The 16504-nt window shown below is 43.4% G+C and overlaps 1 protein-coding gene across 1 annotated transcript in view; it reads left to right on the plus strand.

Annotated features, from left to right (window-relative positions):
- Positions 1 to 16504, plus strand: part of CAMTA1 (calmodulin binding transcription activator 1) — an 864246-nt gene that overhangs the window by 820743 nt on the left and 26999 nt on the right. The window contains exons 12-14 of the mRNA XM_058552798.1: positions 13116 to 13267; positions 15635 to 15831; positions 16235 to 16313. Of these exons, the coding sequence (XP_058408781.1) occupies positions 13116 to 13267; positions 15635 to 15831; positions 16235 to 16313 (428 nt within the window). The remainder of the gene's footprint in view (positions 1 to 13115; positions 13268 to 15634; positions 15832 to 16234; positions 16314 to 16504) is intronic.

The raw sequence follows: 16504 nt of genomic DNA on the forward strand, positions 1-16504 counted from the left end.
CCTAAAACTCTGGTAGCTCCCTTGGAGGAATATTTTATTTTTGAATAAAATGTTTAAAATTATGTAACTTGGGGGCTGGCCCAACAGCATAGTGGTTAAGTTCTCTCGCTCCACTTCAGCGACCCGGGGTTCTCAGGTTCAGATTCCAGCTGGGGACCTATGCACGGCTTATCAAGCCATGCCGTGGCGGGCATCCCACATATAAAGTAGAGGAAGGTGGGCACAGATGTTAGCCCAGGGACAGTCCTCCTCAGCAAAAAGAGGAGGGTTGGCAACAGATGTTAGCTCAGGGCTAATCCTCACCAAAAAAAATATGTAACTTGAATTTTTTTAATGTTCTCTATTATTTGTCAGAAAAGCCCATGATAAATTGTAAAATAGTATTCTTAAATCATTTTATCTATCAAGACCTATCTATAATATGTCCAATATTTTAAAGTAACACAACTATTTCCTTTAACATATATGCATTTCAGTCTAGTGATTTGGAAAGGACTTCACCTATGTTTATTCCAAATTTTTACAAAATCTTATTGTGAAAAAATATTGTATTTAATAAACTTTTGAGTTCTGGAACTGAAGCCTTTCTATGTAGAATCTAGTGTTTTTAAAAATACATATCTTTGGAACGTCTTGGACTTTCACAAGTTAGCAAGACGGGAACATCTGTGCAGATGGCGTCCCTACAGTGGGCTCTGAGAGCGAAGCATTGCCAACAGCAGACCTCTAAATAATGGATGGAGAATGCGCTGGAAACAGAGAAGGACTCTTCCAACTAGAGCCCCAGATACATGGTTTTGGAGTAAAACCAGAAACTCAGGGCAAATAACATCTATTATGTTTAGAAGTGTTAGCTAGAAGCAGCCAGTGGTTTTTGTTTTTTGTGTTTTTTTTTTTTAACATCCTTTCCCCAGGCACCATGTACCACATCTCACTAACAGAGTTTTCTTTTTTATTGAATTTTCAACTTTTCTCCCCATTGTCTCCGCCCTAACCTTGTTAGAGAACACTACTTCTAAGTTGAAAACTACTAAATGAAGGAGTTATTATGTACCAGCCTCACTGAGACGTTTTGTTTGTTTTCATCCCTGCTGCGTTTGGTAGGATGGGGTAGGAGGTGGCCGTGTGAGGAGGGAGGAACGCTCTCAATAACTTGGCTGGAGAAAAGCGCATCATAGAAATGACAAATGGGAACAAAGATTTTGTTCTACATCATATCCTTGACCTTGTCCTTGAAATTCACATTTTATATTTCAAACAGATGAGATTAAACTCCTTCCTCAGTAGCTATTGAGGGCCTACTGTGTGCCAGGCGTTCTGCTAGGCCTCGAGAAGGTGGCAGTGGACAGACGAACGCAGTCGCTGGCCCCCCGGAGCTCTCAAAACTTCTCTCGACCTTCATTTATATTAGACCAAGGGTCTTGAGATAGAGGCTCGTGTCTTCTTTGGTTTTGTATCCCTGGTGGCCACCGCCACAACTCGGGTTCTCTTGCTCCTCGCTGCACCCCAGAGCCTGGCGCACCCGTGCTAAGGAGGAGAGTCCTGGCAGAGGTGTCGAGTCGACGTTTGCGGCACGAATCTGTTCTGGCCCTGATGCTCCGTAGCTCTTCCCAGAGGATTCAAGTGGCTTTTTTGTTACAGCTGGGCACCACAGAACAACCTGCTGGCGGTTAATTAATGTATTCTTGCCTCCTGACAATTCCTGTGCCTTCCGTAGTTTCTGTCTTGGAAGCTTCAGGTGCTAAGGGTCAGGATGTTCATTTTCCATTTTCCTTTCTGCGGCCTTTGAAACGTCATCCCGCTCTCACGCCTTCACGTTCAGGTCAGGTCCTTGTTTGTCTCCACGTCTCGTCACCCCGCTTTCTCCCTGAAAGACCTCCTTGGTCTTAGCGGTCACGTGCTTCCCTCAGTCCTCTTGGTTCTTTTCACTGCTTTAGAACGTCTCAGTTCGTGCTTACGGCGGTTCTCGTTTTCGCTGTGTATTGAGGCAGTGTCCACCAAATGTGTTGCTTTTTGAAAAGTTAGCAAACTGCAATCGTTCTACTGTTTTGTAAGCGATATAAAAGTGGGTATAGCACCTGTGTCAGATTTCCTAATTTCCTTTTCTCTCACGCTACTTAGCTGCAGTTTTACTGCCTTTAACCCCCGTTGGATTTGCCACTGTGTGGACAGCAATGTTGGCTCCTGGGTAATCTGGGGTGCTCTTGCAAACTTCATGCCCTGTTGCGACAGAGGGGAGCTCCTCGGGGGTTCCGCTAAACCTTAGTGTCCCTGGAGAATAGGTTTGACGTGTTTGCCCTCCTGTGCCTCGACCTCTAGTATTGAAAGATTTCAAATGAAGAATAATCGTGGATTTGCTTTGCTGCCCTTGTGACGTTTTGTCTCCTAATCGCTGCTGGTCGGTTGTTCCAGCAGCATCCTAAATGATTTCTCCTGACGTGGCTAAGACTCTGAATTTGTAAATAGCGTGGAACACAGACCAAGGAAAAGAAATATGAAACCAAAATCACTGCAGATGAAAAAAGTTGAAGAAGAATTGCTAATTTCCATTTCCAGTGTTTTGGTACCTAGAGTTGAGGAGTTTTTAAAAAGTGGAGGATGGCAGTTTTTTCTAAGGCTAAATTTAGCCATTGCTTTGGAAAATCAGAGTGGTACAGCTTGTGCCTTATCTCCGTCTGGCCCTTACCCTTTCGTCTGCACTTGGACATCTTAAATGGCTTGCTGGGAGGAGCAGCTTAATGTACTCTAGTGGCCCCATTTATTCTGGGAAGGAATTAAGTGACTTCATTTTCCCTGTCTTTCTGAGCTTCCTAAAAAATTGAGGAGACATCCTAAGCAGCAATTACAGTTCTCGACAGAAATAGTTCAAGTCATGCCTCCTTTGGTTCATCAGCTCCTCTTGCCAGCGCAGCCCAGGGCTGTAAATGGAATGAGAGATGGCCTCTCAGTGCCATCCAAATAGCGACAGGAGGCACATGTGCACTTGAGCCACAAATAACGCGTTTTAAAATAGCAGATGGTATTTGACGATCGCTCCTTCATTCACTTACCTGCCAAGGCAAAACTTTTTCTTCTACTCTGGCAGCAAGACCTTAGGCAGCTCAGACCAAGTGATTGTAATAACAAGTTCTCGTGTTTGCAGATTTTATTCATGAGCCGATTTTCAGGCATTCAATTCCATGCACACTTTCTGAGGCTGTTCTAGAAAACGTTTCTTTTGTTGAACACAAATCAAAATTTCATGTTTCGGGCCGGCCCAGTGGCATAGCGGTTAAGTTTGTGCGCTCCGCTTTGGCGGCCCTGGGCTCGTACCTACTCACCACTCATCAAGCCATGCTGAGGTGGCATCCCACATAGAACTAGAAGGGCCTACAACTAGGATATGCAACTATGTACCAGGGCTTTGGGGAGAAAAGAAAAAAAAAAAAAAAGAGGAAAGATTGGCAACAGACGTTAGCTCAGGGCCACTCTTCCTCAAAAAAAAAAAAAAACTTGCATGTTTATACAACAACTTAACCTGACTGGCTTGTTAAGCACTTTTGTGACTAATTATAGGCGCTCCTTTCATTAATGTGTGCTCCCAGCCATTTGTGTTCCAAATATTCCATTTTGCCAGAGAAAAGTGGGAATATCTAAAGGGTAGGAATCCGTATTTTTAATGTGAAGCTCAGTGGACACAGAGAGTGACATTACTGTAAAATTCCAGTTTTTGTGAAGAAGTCAGATACGCCTCACCTTTTCTTACAGCAACACACTGTAGTTACATAATTTCCTTACCTGAGCTGAAGGGAAATGGCAGCCAGCCAAAGAAGCTCAGAGAGCTTCCTCACATGCTGTCAGGTCAGCTTCGTTGGGTTTTAATCATTTTGACCACTCTCTCTGCCCACTGGAATCAGTGATAAAACTTCTACTTGGTGTGTAGTCACCTGGAGCCCACTGCAGATCACAGAGACCCCTGAGAGCCCTCACCCCAGAGTTCAGATGACCTCATCAATAAATTGGCTTCCAGAAGAAGCTTAGATTAGAAAATAATATTCCTTTCCATTGATCGAGCTGTCTGTATCTTTGCCAGGGAAATGAAACAAGGTCCCTGCTTTCACAAGCTCACTCTAATAGAAATGACACATGTAGGAAAATAACTACACATTCATTTGCTAAGTACTATTGGGACACATGGCAGAACATGAAGGTTTACCCGGCATGGTGGAAAGAACATGGATCTGAGTCCACCATGTGTTCAGATCCCTGCCCTGATGCTTGTAAGTGGTATGACCTTGGGTAAGTAACATATATTCTGAGCTTCGACTTCCTCATCTGTAAAATGAAGAGGAAAATCTTTCTTTCAGAGTTATTTTGAGGATTAGAAATAATACATGTAGAATGGCCTACTGTAGATGCCCAGTTGTAGCTCAGTGGCTGCTATTACTGATAATACTGAAGTGACGTTTGAGCCACACTCTGAAGAATAAGAAATTCACCAAGCATATATGGGAAAGGTTGGCATCACCAAAGGCCCAAAGGTCTGTGAAATTCCTGGTGGATTGGAGAACAGGGAGTGATGAGAGAACCCCTAAAAAAGTAGCCACACAGTTCATAAAGAGCATTCCATGCCACACCAAAGAGTTTAAATTTTATTTTGTAGGTCATAGGGGAGGGATTTAAGGTTTTTTAAGCTAGATTATGGATGGTCCCTGACTTACAATGGTTCAACTTATGATTTTTTGACTTTACAAAGATATAGCGATACACGTTCAGTAGAAACCATACTTCGAATTTTGAACCTTAGTCTTTTCTCAGCCCAGCGATGCGCAGTAGGATCCTTTCTCGTGATGCTGGGGGGCGGCAGCGAGCCACGGCTCCCAGTCAGCCATGTAATCACGAGGGTGAACAACCGATACACTTACACCCATTGTGTTTCTCACTTCCAGTACAGTATTCAGTCAATTACATGAGATATTCAACACTTTATTGTAGAATAGGCTTTGTGTGAGATGATTTTGCTCAACCGTAGGCTAATATAAGTGGTCTGAGCACGTTTAAGGTAGATGAGGCTAAGCTATGATGTCTGGTAGATTAGGTGGATTAAATGCATTTTCAGCTTACAATATTTTCAGTTTACAGGGGGTTCTTCGGGATGTAACCCCGTGGTAAATTGAGGAAGATCTGTATCTGATCTAAGTCAGAAACTGCCTCATGTTGTATTGCTCAGTACAGCCATAAAAATTAATTCGGCTCCAAGAGTTCAAGTGAGTTGTGCATAATCTAGAGGAAACAGTGGGTGCAGCGGAGTCCTGAGAGGTCTGGCTAGTAGTTGGTTTCCTGATGTAGACACTGTCTTACATCAGATGCCAAAATACTTGGGATTCTCCACTTTGACAGCAGCAAATCCCAAACTTTCTAAATTTAGAACATACTGTGGGCGTCTGACTTCATAAAATCTTCTCTGTCTTTAAAACTTTGGTATTGCTTAGGAATTTTACAGTTTTAGGTAAATATTAATTTGGGACATTTTTAAATGAGTCCCTTTGAGGGTTATGAATCCCTATCAAAGAGAGATGAAAAGATGACCCATGGCTGCCACTGTGCTATGTGACACTTTTCATAACAGCCCTCAAGGAGAGGCTAGGACAGGGTGAACCCAGCAAAGGAAAAGGGGATGTGAAGCACCAGCTAACCCATTCATTGACTCTTGGCCAGCTATTGGCTGGAAATGTCTTTTCGTCGTCTTCTTGGTCTTTGTAACATTTAAAGCTATTCTGGGATAATGAGCATATGCCCCCTAGAAGGCTGGGATGGACACTGCAGTGCTGTGTTAGAGTTGGAGGCATCAGTATGAACTTAGGTTTATTTTAACATAGTCATGCATTGCTTAGTGACAGGGATACGTTCTGAGAAATGCGTTATTAGGTGATTTTGTGGTTGTGTGAGCATCATAGAGTGTACTTACGCAAACCTGGATGATACAGCCTAGTACACACCTAGGCTATACAGTACTAATCTTATGGGACCACTGTCATATATGCAGTTCATTGGTGACTGAAACATCGTTATGTGCCACATGACTGTATATACAGATAGATACAGAAATAATTAGAGATATGTGTGCATACATGGATTATTATACTTACATATATTTCCCAGCTCTGTCCACTGAAAGGGCCTAGAAGCAGTGACACCCCAGCAGCAGTGAGCACACTCAGCACCCAGATCTTGGTTTCTAAATTTCATTCTCCTGGGCTGGCCCCGTGGCTTAGCAGTTAAGTGCATGTGCTCTGCTACTAGCAGACTGGGTTTGGATCCCAGGCGCGCACCGACCCACCGCTTCTCCGCCCATGCTGAGGCCGCGTCCCACATACAGCAACTAGATGGATGTGCAACTATGACATACAACTATCTACTGGGGCTTTGGGGGGGGGAGAAAAAGGAGGAGGATTGGCAATAGATGTTAGCTCAGAGCTGGTCTTCCTCAGCGAAAAAAAAAAGGGATTAGCATGGATGTTAGCTCAGGGCTGATCTTCCTCACAAAATAAATAAATAAATAAATAAATAAATAAATAAATTCATTCATTCATTCATTCATTCTCCAATAAAAGGAACCAGGGCTCCTTAGAGAAACTGCTGATTCTAGGGCTGGGACCAGGAAAATAAAAGATGAACCTAGCACATCTGGTAATGCCAGAAAGTAAGGAAGTGCTCCAAAAAGAAGGAAAAGGCAAAGGGCATGTCAAGGGGACACAGGAGCCAGCCTGAAAGCGCTCCCAGTGGCCAGAGAACAATTTGAGCAATAAACTAATGTGGTATGAGATTATGACCAAAGAGTAAAATAAATATACATAAGTTTATACTGGTATAAATAAATGATCGAGAAGAACAAATCTTCCTTATAGGAGAACAGGAAAACTCCAAATAATATATGTGGATACTCCCCCATCCATGAGGTGGAGCTAATTCTCTCCACTTGAGTATGGGCTGAACTTAGTGATTTACTTCCAAAGAACAGAGGATGGAAAGAGAAAAACACAGTCATGCATTGCTTAACGACGGGGATACGTTCTGAGAAATGCATCGTTAGGTGATTCCGTCCTTGTGTGAAAATCATAGAGTGTACTGAAGGGCAGCAAAATTTTTCGCCCCAAAATGTGTCTCTTAAACATGAGGATTATTTTAGGCTATTTTTATTTCAGTTCTTATGATGCAATCTAATTCGAGTCTATACTGTAATTTAGTTAATAGTAGTGATATACTAATGTTAGTTTCTGAATTTTGACAAATGCACCATGGTAATATAAGGTGTTAATATTAGGGGAAACTGGGTGAAGGGTTTATGGAAACTCTACTATCTTTGCATTTATAAACCTAAAATAATTCAAAGTTTTTAAAAATTTTATTTATTCATTTATTTTATTGATTTATTTTTGCTGAGGAAGATTCACCCTGAACTAACATCTGTGCCAGTCTTCCTCTATTTTGTACGTGGGTTGCCACCACAACATGGCCACTAACGAGTGGTGTAGGTCCACGCCCGGAAAATGAACCCAGGCCACCGAAGTGGAGTGCACTGAACTTAACCACTAGGTCATGGGGCTGGCCCCTAAAATTTTATTTTAAAAAAAATACCTCCATAGTTATGACTGGGTAGGAGGCCCCAGTTCAATAATAGCTCAGACTTAAGAGAGACTTACCACCTAAAAAGATTTCACATGTTAGTTTATCTCATCTTCACAAACAACAGTAAGATAGATAGTGATAGTCCCATTTTACAGATTGGAAAATTGTGCAAAGTGGTCACTATTTTTCCGAAGTCACACAGTGACAGGATTAAACCTAGAGCTCTTATGTCTACTCCAGAGTTCTGTCCACTCTGCCATAGCTGCCTAGACATGCTGCTTCCACTAAAAGCGGGTGCAGGTAGAACAGGCTGGTGAAGACACTTCGAATGAATCACGAGCCAGACTCGCTGCAAAGCCATCGGAATTATTTACTTTTTGTCTAGGGTACAGGTATGTATGTGCGTGTGTTTTGAATGTCGTGGGAAGGAATTGCTGCTTGATAGTTGAATGTCCTCGTTCCCTGAAACCGTGCAAGTACATAGACTGCTTTGGAGAAAAGCAAGGGGCGAAGAGAGACCCCTGGGCAGACGCCCCATATAGTCCACTAAGAGAAGCAGAAAGCAGCAAAGAGGTCAGGTTTGATGAGAATGCTAGGGTAGTGCTTGATTGGTTGCAGAGAGCAGTGCAGATGGTGGATTTTAAATAGTTTTCATGTATTATCCGATCTGGATTGTGTGCTTGAAAAGAAAATGTGCATCTGGTATTGTGGACAGAGCTAGTGTGGACGGACCTGGCGTGACTCACTTGAGGCAATGTCTCGTGTGTCCATGTTGGCTTCTGCTCGAGCAGGTCGTTCTTGGATCATTCTTTACCAAGCGCTCTGGTGAAGAGAGGATTCAGTCTGGTGGAAGGAGGCTTAGAGCAGTGGTTCTTGAAATGTTCTTGAAAAGAAGCCCTCCCGGTGATTCTGGTGCCCGCTACAGTCTGAGAACCACTGGGAGGAGCAGAAGCCTCCCATCCCGGCGGCACACCGCATGCAGCAGGGGACAAGCACGATGGATGGGGCACACAGGCCCTCTGTCCCAGAAGGGACACCCAGACACACACCCAGAGGTTCTACGAAGGAGAAGTAAGGTGATATTCAGAGCTCACCTTGCCCCAGGCTTCAGAGCCAGGGGTTATAAGGTGAGTTATCCCGGGGGGTTAAGAGCGGAAGAACCTTTTTGTACAAGCCGTAATTTGTTCTTTTGGTGAGACAGATACAGCCTTTTACTTCTAGACAAGAACCAAAAGCTAGGAGCTACCAGGCGGGAGCTGGCTTTCTGAGCTGGGACCTCGGGAGTCCCATGTGCTCGTGGAAACGTGCATGCTCAGCGTGCTTTCTGTGCAGGCCTGTTCTCACGATGGAGTAGCTCAGTGCTTCACTCACGCTGTCCACTGTCCTAAGGTGTGGAGCTCGGAATCCCTCAAAGCTGAGTCACTGTTGGCTTTGTTTGAAACATCGTGGGTGAGAACCGGGGCCAAATTCATCAGCCCTCTAGATCTACACATGATTTGTTTTCTCTCTTCTCCCCGTCTAACCCCCAGCGTGTTAATTTAAAGATCCAGTCCCATTCAGGCTGCAGAAATTATTTGTTGGTCAACAAATGAGGGCAGGGACATCTTCACTAATGTTCAAGGCACCCTCCCGCCAGTGCCTGGGGCATGTTAGGTGCTCAGTAAATATTTGTGCATGAATAAATGAATCTTTAATTGTACTTTTTTACTCAGATGTAATCAGAAGAAATTTTTGCTCCTAAGTAATTATATTCCCTTTATACCATAATCACACACAATATACAACTAAGGCAATATATAGCTCCGAATTTGCCAAGTAGTTTACAATAATGTTTTAATTATCATAATAAAACTGTAAAACCAAAACAAGCATAAAGTTGTTGCTTTTGACTTGCCAGTAATGGAATGGTGAAGACCATCAGCTTATCCGTCTGAGTCAGCCTTCCAGATGGGGTGCTGTGCCCTGGCCCTGCTCAGAGGAAAGGAAGTGGGCCCAGAAGGTCTCTGGTTCTCGGGCAGCACAGTGCCACAGACCTGCGCTCTCTGGGTGTGGCTCAGTCATTTCCATTTGAGATTGTTTCTTATTTTAATGATCACTACCTTCTTCCTTTGGAGTTGAGAGGCTCAGAGATGCCATTATGCATGATGTAATTTTGTTAAGAGGCAAATAATTGCTTCTGAGTATCTTCATGAAGTGCTTCTCAGAGCAGCTTAATAATGTGCAAGAGCTAACTGCATGGTTAGCGGTGGGCATGGCGCTGAACACACGCCCAGCCGGGAACAAGAGTCAGGAACGTCTGTGCAGACCATGGGGTCATTGTGACTGTCAGAGGGTTTTGACCTGGCAATGCCGTGGGCAGGGCCTGGCTCCATGGTGTTCAGGGAGGGTCTGTCTCTGCAGTGTCCACTCTCGGCAGGGGGATGGGCGGGGATGACAGACGGACTGCACTGCAGCACTGCCAGCCCAGAGCCGCCTCCGGCAGGGACGGGCGGCGGGGCAGGCGCCCCAGCACTCCCTGGGGCTGGCCGCGGCTGGGCAGCGCTCTCTGTGCCCTTCTGCCCCTTTGCCTGACGTGGAATGTTAATCTTGGCCTCCGGGCTCCAAACAAGTGCAAACCATGCTCTGAAACAGAAATGGATTCTGAACACTCACGTAATCGACGCAAGATTTGTAGGCTCGCAGAAGAGATAATCAGTAGATGGCTACAGAGGCTTAAGCCATTTCAGTGGCGTGCATGAGTGTCTCTGAGTAGACTCAGAGAGGAATGGTTTCTGGCTAGCATGGTTGGGAATAAGCAGGGAGAGCTTATAAAGCACCACAAAGGATAACTGCCTTTCTGCTTGGAATTGAACTCTAACTGAAAGGGAAAATTCTTAGTCTTCACTTGGCCCCAAATGGAGGAGTTCTGCATTCTGCAAAGTTTCCATTTTCTAATGCAGAGGCGTGGAGTAGGATTCTAGCACCACCTTGGACGTCATTTTGTGTTTTCCATCAGTGGTCCCAGGGTGGCGACGGCCGTGTACAGTTTATCACATGCAGATTCAGGGTTACTGCCTCACTGGGGACTGTGCCACTGAGATGCTTAGCAGTGTGCTCAGAGTTTGTCATGTCTCTCTGGATGTGTGAAATTGGAACACAGATGTTATCTTTCACTTTAAAAGGGGAAAGATTTTTCTTTTAGTGTTGTTCCCGGAAATAGCTTATTAGAATATAATACCACAATTCTTGAAAAGCAGTCTTCCTCTTGCTTTTGTGGTTTGGTAAAAGGAAATCAATTTGACGTTCAGCATTGAAAATTTTCATATGAATCAAGTATTTACTATCTTTTTACTCTAAGAGAAGAGTTACATTCCCTAGGGTAAGACTATCTGATTCTTGTGCATCTTCTCTTGCCATAACTTTTCCTTCCTGTTGTGGTTATGCTCCAGGTCCGAGAACCAGATGGATTAGTTATCTTCTCGTGCCTCGGTTTTCTCATCTGCAAAATGAGGATGTTAACAGTACCTACCTCACCCGATGGTTGTGACGAGTAGATGAGTTAATATTTGTAAAGGGATTAAAACTGTGCCTGGCATGTGGGAAGCATTCTGTAAGTGTTAACTCTGCCCATTGTTTTGTCCCATGTAGAGTCAGTAAGCTTTGCTTACTGGTATCGGGATTTATAGTCAGGATGGCAAGGAATGCTGATAAAATATTTCTTTTCTGAGTTATTCCTTTTTATGATTCAGATGGCTGTATTTTGAAAATAGTTATGCCATTAGCAATTTAAAGGAGAGAGATGTTGTCACAGCTGTTCAATCAATTTCTTTTTTTTTAAATAGTTTTATTTATTTATTTATTTATTTATTTTTTTTTTTTGGTGAGGAAGATCAGCCCTGAGCTAACATCCATGCTAATCCTCCTCTTTTTGCTGAGGAAGACCAGCTCTGAGCTAACATCTATTGCCAATCCTCCTCCTTTTTTTTTTCCCCCAAAGCCCCAGTAGATAGTTGTATGTCATAGCTGCACATCCTTCTAGTTGCTGTACGTGGGACGCAGCCTCAGCATGTCTGGAGAAGCGGTGTGTTGGTGCTCGCCCAGGATCCGAACCCGGGCCGCCAGTAGCAGAGTGCACACACTTAACCACTAAGCCACGGGGCCAGCCCTCAATCAATTTCTAACAACATTTAATTCATTTGCCTGAAGATGATGATGGCTAGCACCCTTATCTGGAACTTACCATGTTATGAGCATTCACATATATTCATTTAATTCTCACAGCAACCCGCTGAGGTAAGCACAATTACTATCCCCATTAAGAAGAGCTGAGGAAAGTGAGGCACCAAAGCTTTTACAACTATTCTATGGCAGAGCCAGGGTTCTTAACAACTGTTTACTATCTAGTCCTTGGCCACGTCTCCACCATCATCTTCTACTCTCCTCCCTGCTGTGGTCCAGCCACAGGGCTTCTCCTTGAATGCCCTGCCTCAGGGCCTTTGCATGTGCTGTTACCTCACCCCAGCTCTTGGCAGGTCTGGCTCCTTCTCATCATTCTGGTCAAACTCAAGTGTCACCGTTCCTGACTTATTTAGATTCTACCTGCACCCCATCACTCCTTACCATGTTATCCTGCTTGCTCCCTTACTAGAGCAGGAAGAGGCCTTTTCTGTCCTGTTCACTATTAAATATCTGGCACAGTGTTATTTAAAATTTGTTGAATGAATATAGGTGCTAATGATTTTAATAATGAGTTTAGCTCCTTTTTTAAAAAAATGCAGATATGTAACCCAACTCTAATATAGTGTGTGCATGCACACATGTGGTGTTAATGCCTGAATGTGGAAAGAGAGAGATTCTGTCGTAGTAAAGCAGCACAGAATCACAGACTTCTTCTCTGAGTTACGATCCTACCTCCAGCAGCAGCGCCCTGGTGTTTATTATGTAGAGGTGAAGCACCTAGTTGTGTTTGTCTCTGGAAAGCCTGAGACACATGTTAAAAGAAATATGTAAGGGTCTCAGGCAGTGAATGATACAATTCCTAAAATAAATTGTAAAAGGTAGAGCCTGGATGAAGAAATAAAATCTTCTTCTTTTCAGTGTTTGGGGGTAAAACAAATACTACTTAAAAAAAAAAAAAATATATATATGTATATCCTTCTTTCCCACAATAATTGCTTTCTTCCGCTGATTGAAATTAAATTGTATTCATCTCATTTGTTTGCTCTAGGGGCCTATCTACCAGATCTCTTCAAAGTTTCCACTGGGGCATTTGACAAAGAAATGGGGTACCAGGAACCTGAAACCAGGACTTTGACATAACGGGATTTTCTTTTGCTTTAGCTGAGAACTTTGGGCTACTGTGCACGCTGCGGTCTTGTGTGAGGTTTCAGACTCACTACCATGCAGGGGAAGTCTGGCCGGGACAAACCTGTGATTTGGTTAAGTTGATGGCAGTCCTCTGAATAGGCCACGTGTTCACTGCCCTTCTTCCGGAACACAACCTCACTCTTATTCCCGTTCTGCCCTAGATAACCAGTTCAGGATGTCCATCCTAGAGCGACTGGAGCAGATGGAAAGGAGGATGGCTGAGATGACGGGGTCCCAGCAGCACAAGCAGGGGAGCGGAGGAGGCGGCGGTGGAGGGGGCAGCGGGAGTGGGAACGGAGGAGGTCAAGCCCAGGTACGAGTCTGTGTTGACCATCACCTTTCCTCATGTTTCGTGTTTTATTGATTGGTGAGGCACTTGGTCCCAGGTCTCTTCTCTGCTGCTGCTGGTATTATTTCTGGATGAGACAAAAGGCCAAGGGAGTGCTTCCTTCTACCTGTGCTCTTAAGTATTAAAATCCATGTGAAATGGGAGAAGCCTTGGCATGTGGGGCTTCTCAGTTGTTCTCCTCCCTAAGCCTGAAGTCATTGTCACTGATCTGAGAATTCACTGCTGTTCCTTGCCAGTGGGAGTTGAGGGCATCCAGTTAAAACACAGAAGCCAAGTGGTGACTCGGATCTGCTGGGGCTCAGAGTTCAGTTAGAATCTATTTTGTATTTCATTTTTTATCTCTATCTTAAGTATAAATATAAAACTTAATTGAATTCAGTAATTCATAAGCCTTTTCTGAACTCAAGAAGATCAATATGAAAAGGGCCCAGAGAAACTGTCTCTGTAATTCTTCAGTGTAGAACAACATTATACATTCTACCATCTTATGGTTTTTCATAAATTCCATGAAGAATTTGCCAAGTACAGGGAAACTGCCAAATATTGTTTTACATTCCCATTAGTCTTGAAGGCTTTATATAAATTTCATTTAGGAGCTTTGTTTTGAGAAAATCTCCTAGGCAGAAATTATTTTTCAGGAGACTCTAGAAATAAATTTAAAGGGACCGATAGTGTCTCTTACCCCCACTACTGAGTTGCTGCCTAAAAACCTCAAATAATTCCCCCTCTTTCTCTTCAAGATGAATGATGATTTCTTTTGAACAGTTACGTTTTATACGTGAACATTTTCAATTTTATGGTCCTTGTAAATATCAGGTAATATTTTTATAATAATAATAGGCAAAAACAAAGCATCATATACCACACCCAAGAAACTAATCCCCTTTTTCCGTGAATTTTATTCTGATTTCTCCCCTGTCTTCAGAAATCAATGGAAAAGGAAAGACTTGGCACACAGTAAAATATCATTAAGGCTAAGCTAGGCTTCTTTTTCACCTGATCCTACTACGTTTTATAAAAGAAGTAATCATTGTTTAATGTATCTCATGGCTAAGATAAGAGATAACCCATGAAACTCTTTTCCTTTTACCAAGGAAGTTTGCATAAGGGAATGGAATATAATGTCATCTTACTGCTCAGCCATACAGCAGCTGGCCTATTATCATCTGATCCCATGTTAACTACTGTTGAATACTCTTTCATCAATTTAAGTTGGCTTCCATAAATGTGTCCACCTGACGTGATAGATATGTGGCTGTTTTTGTTAATACAAAAAAATTCCCTCTTCATTCACAACCCAGTGACTTCCGTGTGCTCGTGAATATGTGTTTGGTGTTTACAGAGTGGCTCTGCCTGGGCCTTTGGGTGAAGGTCATTCTCCTGCAGGTTGGGATCACCCAGCTGTGCTCCTTTAAGATGTTTTGACAGCTCTAGTGAGGATGACATTATATCCATCATCTGCCTTGTTATTTTTCCAGGCATTTTTTTCCAGATTTAAAAATAAAAAACAATCAGAAGCAACAATATTTCTGTAGTAATTGAATTTTATGGGGTTTATTACTGGAAAATAATATAATTTAAAATAATCCCAGAGACGAGAATTAAGCTAGAAGGGCCGTTTATTTGGGGGAAGTATTAAACATAAAACGGCTGTCATGGAGACTCAGATAAGCTGTTGAGGTTACTTTGATTTTATTTTTCCTCCTTTACAACTGAATCAAGGGAAGAAAGCCATGTGGTTAAAATTAGTGAATTTCTCTTCCCTGGATGCCTCTATTGTTATTAATGACACTTAAATTTCAAGATCTCTAATGCTTTCCCCAAAGGACTGGATTATTACTGGATTTTTTTTAGGGAAAAAAAAATCCCATCTAAGTGACTTCATCCTCCTTAAGAAGGAACAAGGGAGTCCAGGTCCAGGTCCCCGGATGGAAGAACTAGGAGAGCTGCCCTGCTTGGCTCTCTCACAACAGCTTATTACCTGCAGTGTTTACTCCAACTGGAGGCTAGAGCCACTTTTTTTTTTTTTCAGCAGTATACGCTTTCCCTGAGATGGATCAGCATGAGGTTCATAATCAGAGTGTCAGCTGGATAGACAGACTCGGGTGATCTTAGAGTTGTGGAAAATTACCTTGTGCCACGACTATAGTACGTGCTGCCGAGCTGAACCAAGCACGTTCTATTCTCTGTTTCATGATGTCTCTTTGTTTTCAGTTTCGTGTCTTCTGTTTGGAGTTGCTAATCATAAAGCATTTGTTTCCCCTACATCAAAGGCTGACTTGGTGGAGGGCCTTTGGTTCTCGGACCGTAACCTGTGCTTCTGCGTTGTAGTGCGCTTCTGGCCCTGGGACGCTGGGGAGCTGCTTTGAAAGCCGTGTGGTCGTTGTCTGTGAGAAGATGATGAGCCGAGCCTGCTGGGCAAAGTCCAAGCATTTGATCCATTCAAAGACCTTCCGTGGAATGACCCTCTTACACCTGGCCGCTGCTCAGGGTTATGCCACCCTAATCCAGACCCTCATCAAATGGCGGTAAGGCTGGGGTGCAGATGACTCGTGGTCGTCCTCACCTGTCAACTTGCAACTTCCTCTTGAGCATTTCCACTAGCGGAGAGAAATCTGGCCCTTCAGGGAGCGTGATAGGCTGTGAGCAAAGGGCTTTCTCTGAGGACAGTTTCCAAGGGAATTGTATGAACTTCTGCCCAAGAAATACTGAGCAAGGTGCTAACTAAATGTTGGACTGTTTATTTCCTCTGGGCTCCTGGCAAAACAGAGAGTCCAAACCACCCTATGAAATTTGGGACTCTGTATTTCTTCACATCGGGGATGTTTAGATGCCCAGTTTGGTTTCACCTTTGTGGGGTTGTATAATGTTCTGGTATTTCCTTTTAACGTTGATTAATCGTGCAGTAATTGCCGGTACCATCCTTTACAGCACAAAGCACGCAGATAGCATTGATTTGGAACTGGAAGTTGACCCCTTGAATGTGGACCACTTCTCCTGTACTCCTCTGGTAAGGAAAGGGTTCAGTTATTCTCCAGCGGTTTTCTAGGCTGGCATAGGGATGTGCCTGGTTCCCTTTGTGATCCTTCATTGACATATGACATTTATCAGAGCTACTTGGTAATAAATGTTTTATGGCGCCATTGAGATTGCCAGCAAGGACCAATTTGTCAATTGGCAGCAATGGCAAAGTAAACTATG

Source organism: Diceros bicornis, chromosome 13 (genome assembly GCF_020826845.1).
Source record: "Diceros bicornis minor isolate mBicDic1 chromosome 13, mDicBic1.mat.cur, whole genome shotgun sequence".
Lineage (NCBI taxonomy): Eukaryota > Metazoa > Chordata > Mammalia > Perissodactyla > Rhinocerotidae > Diceros > Diceros bicornis.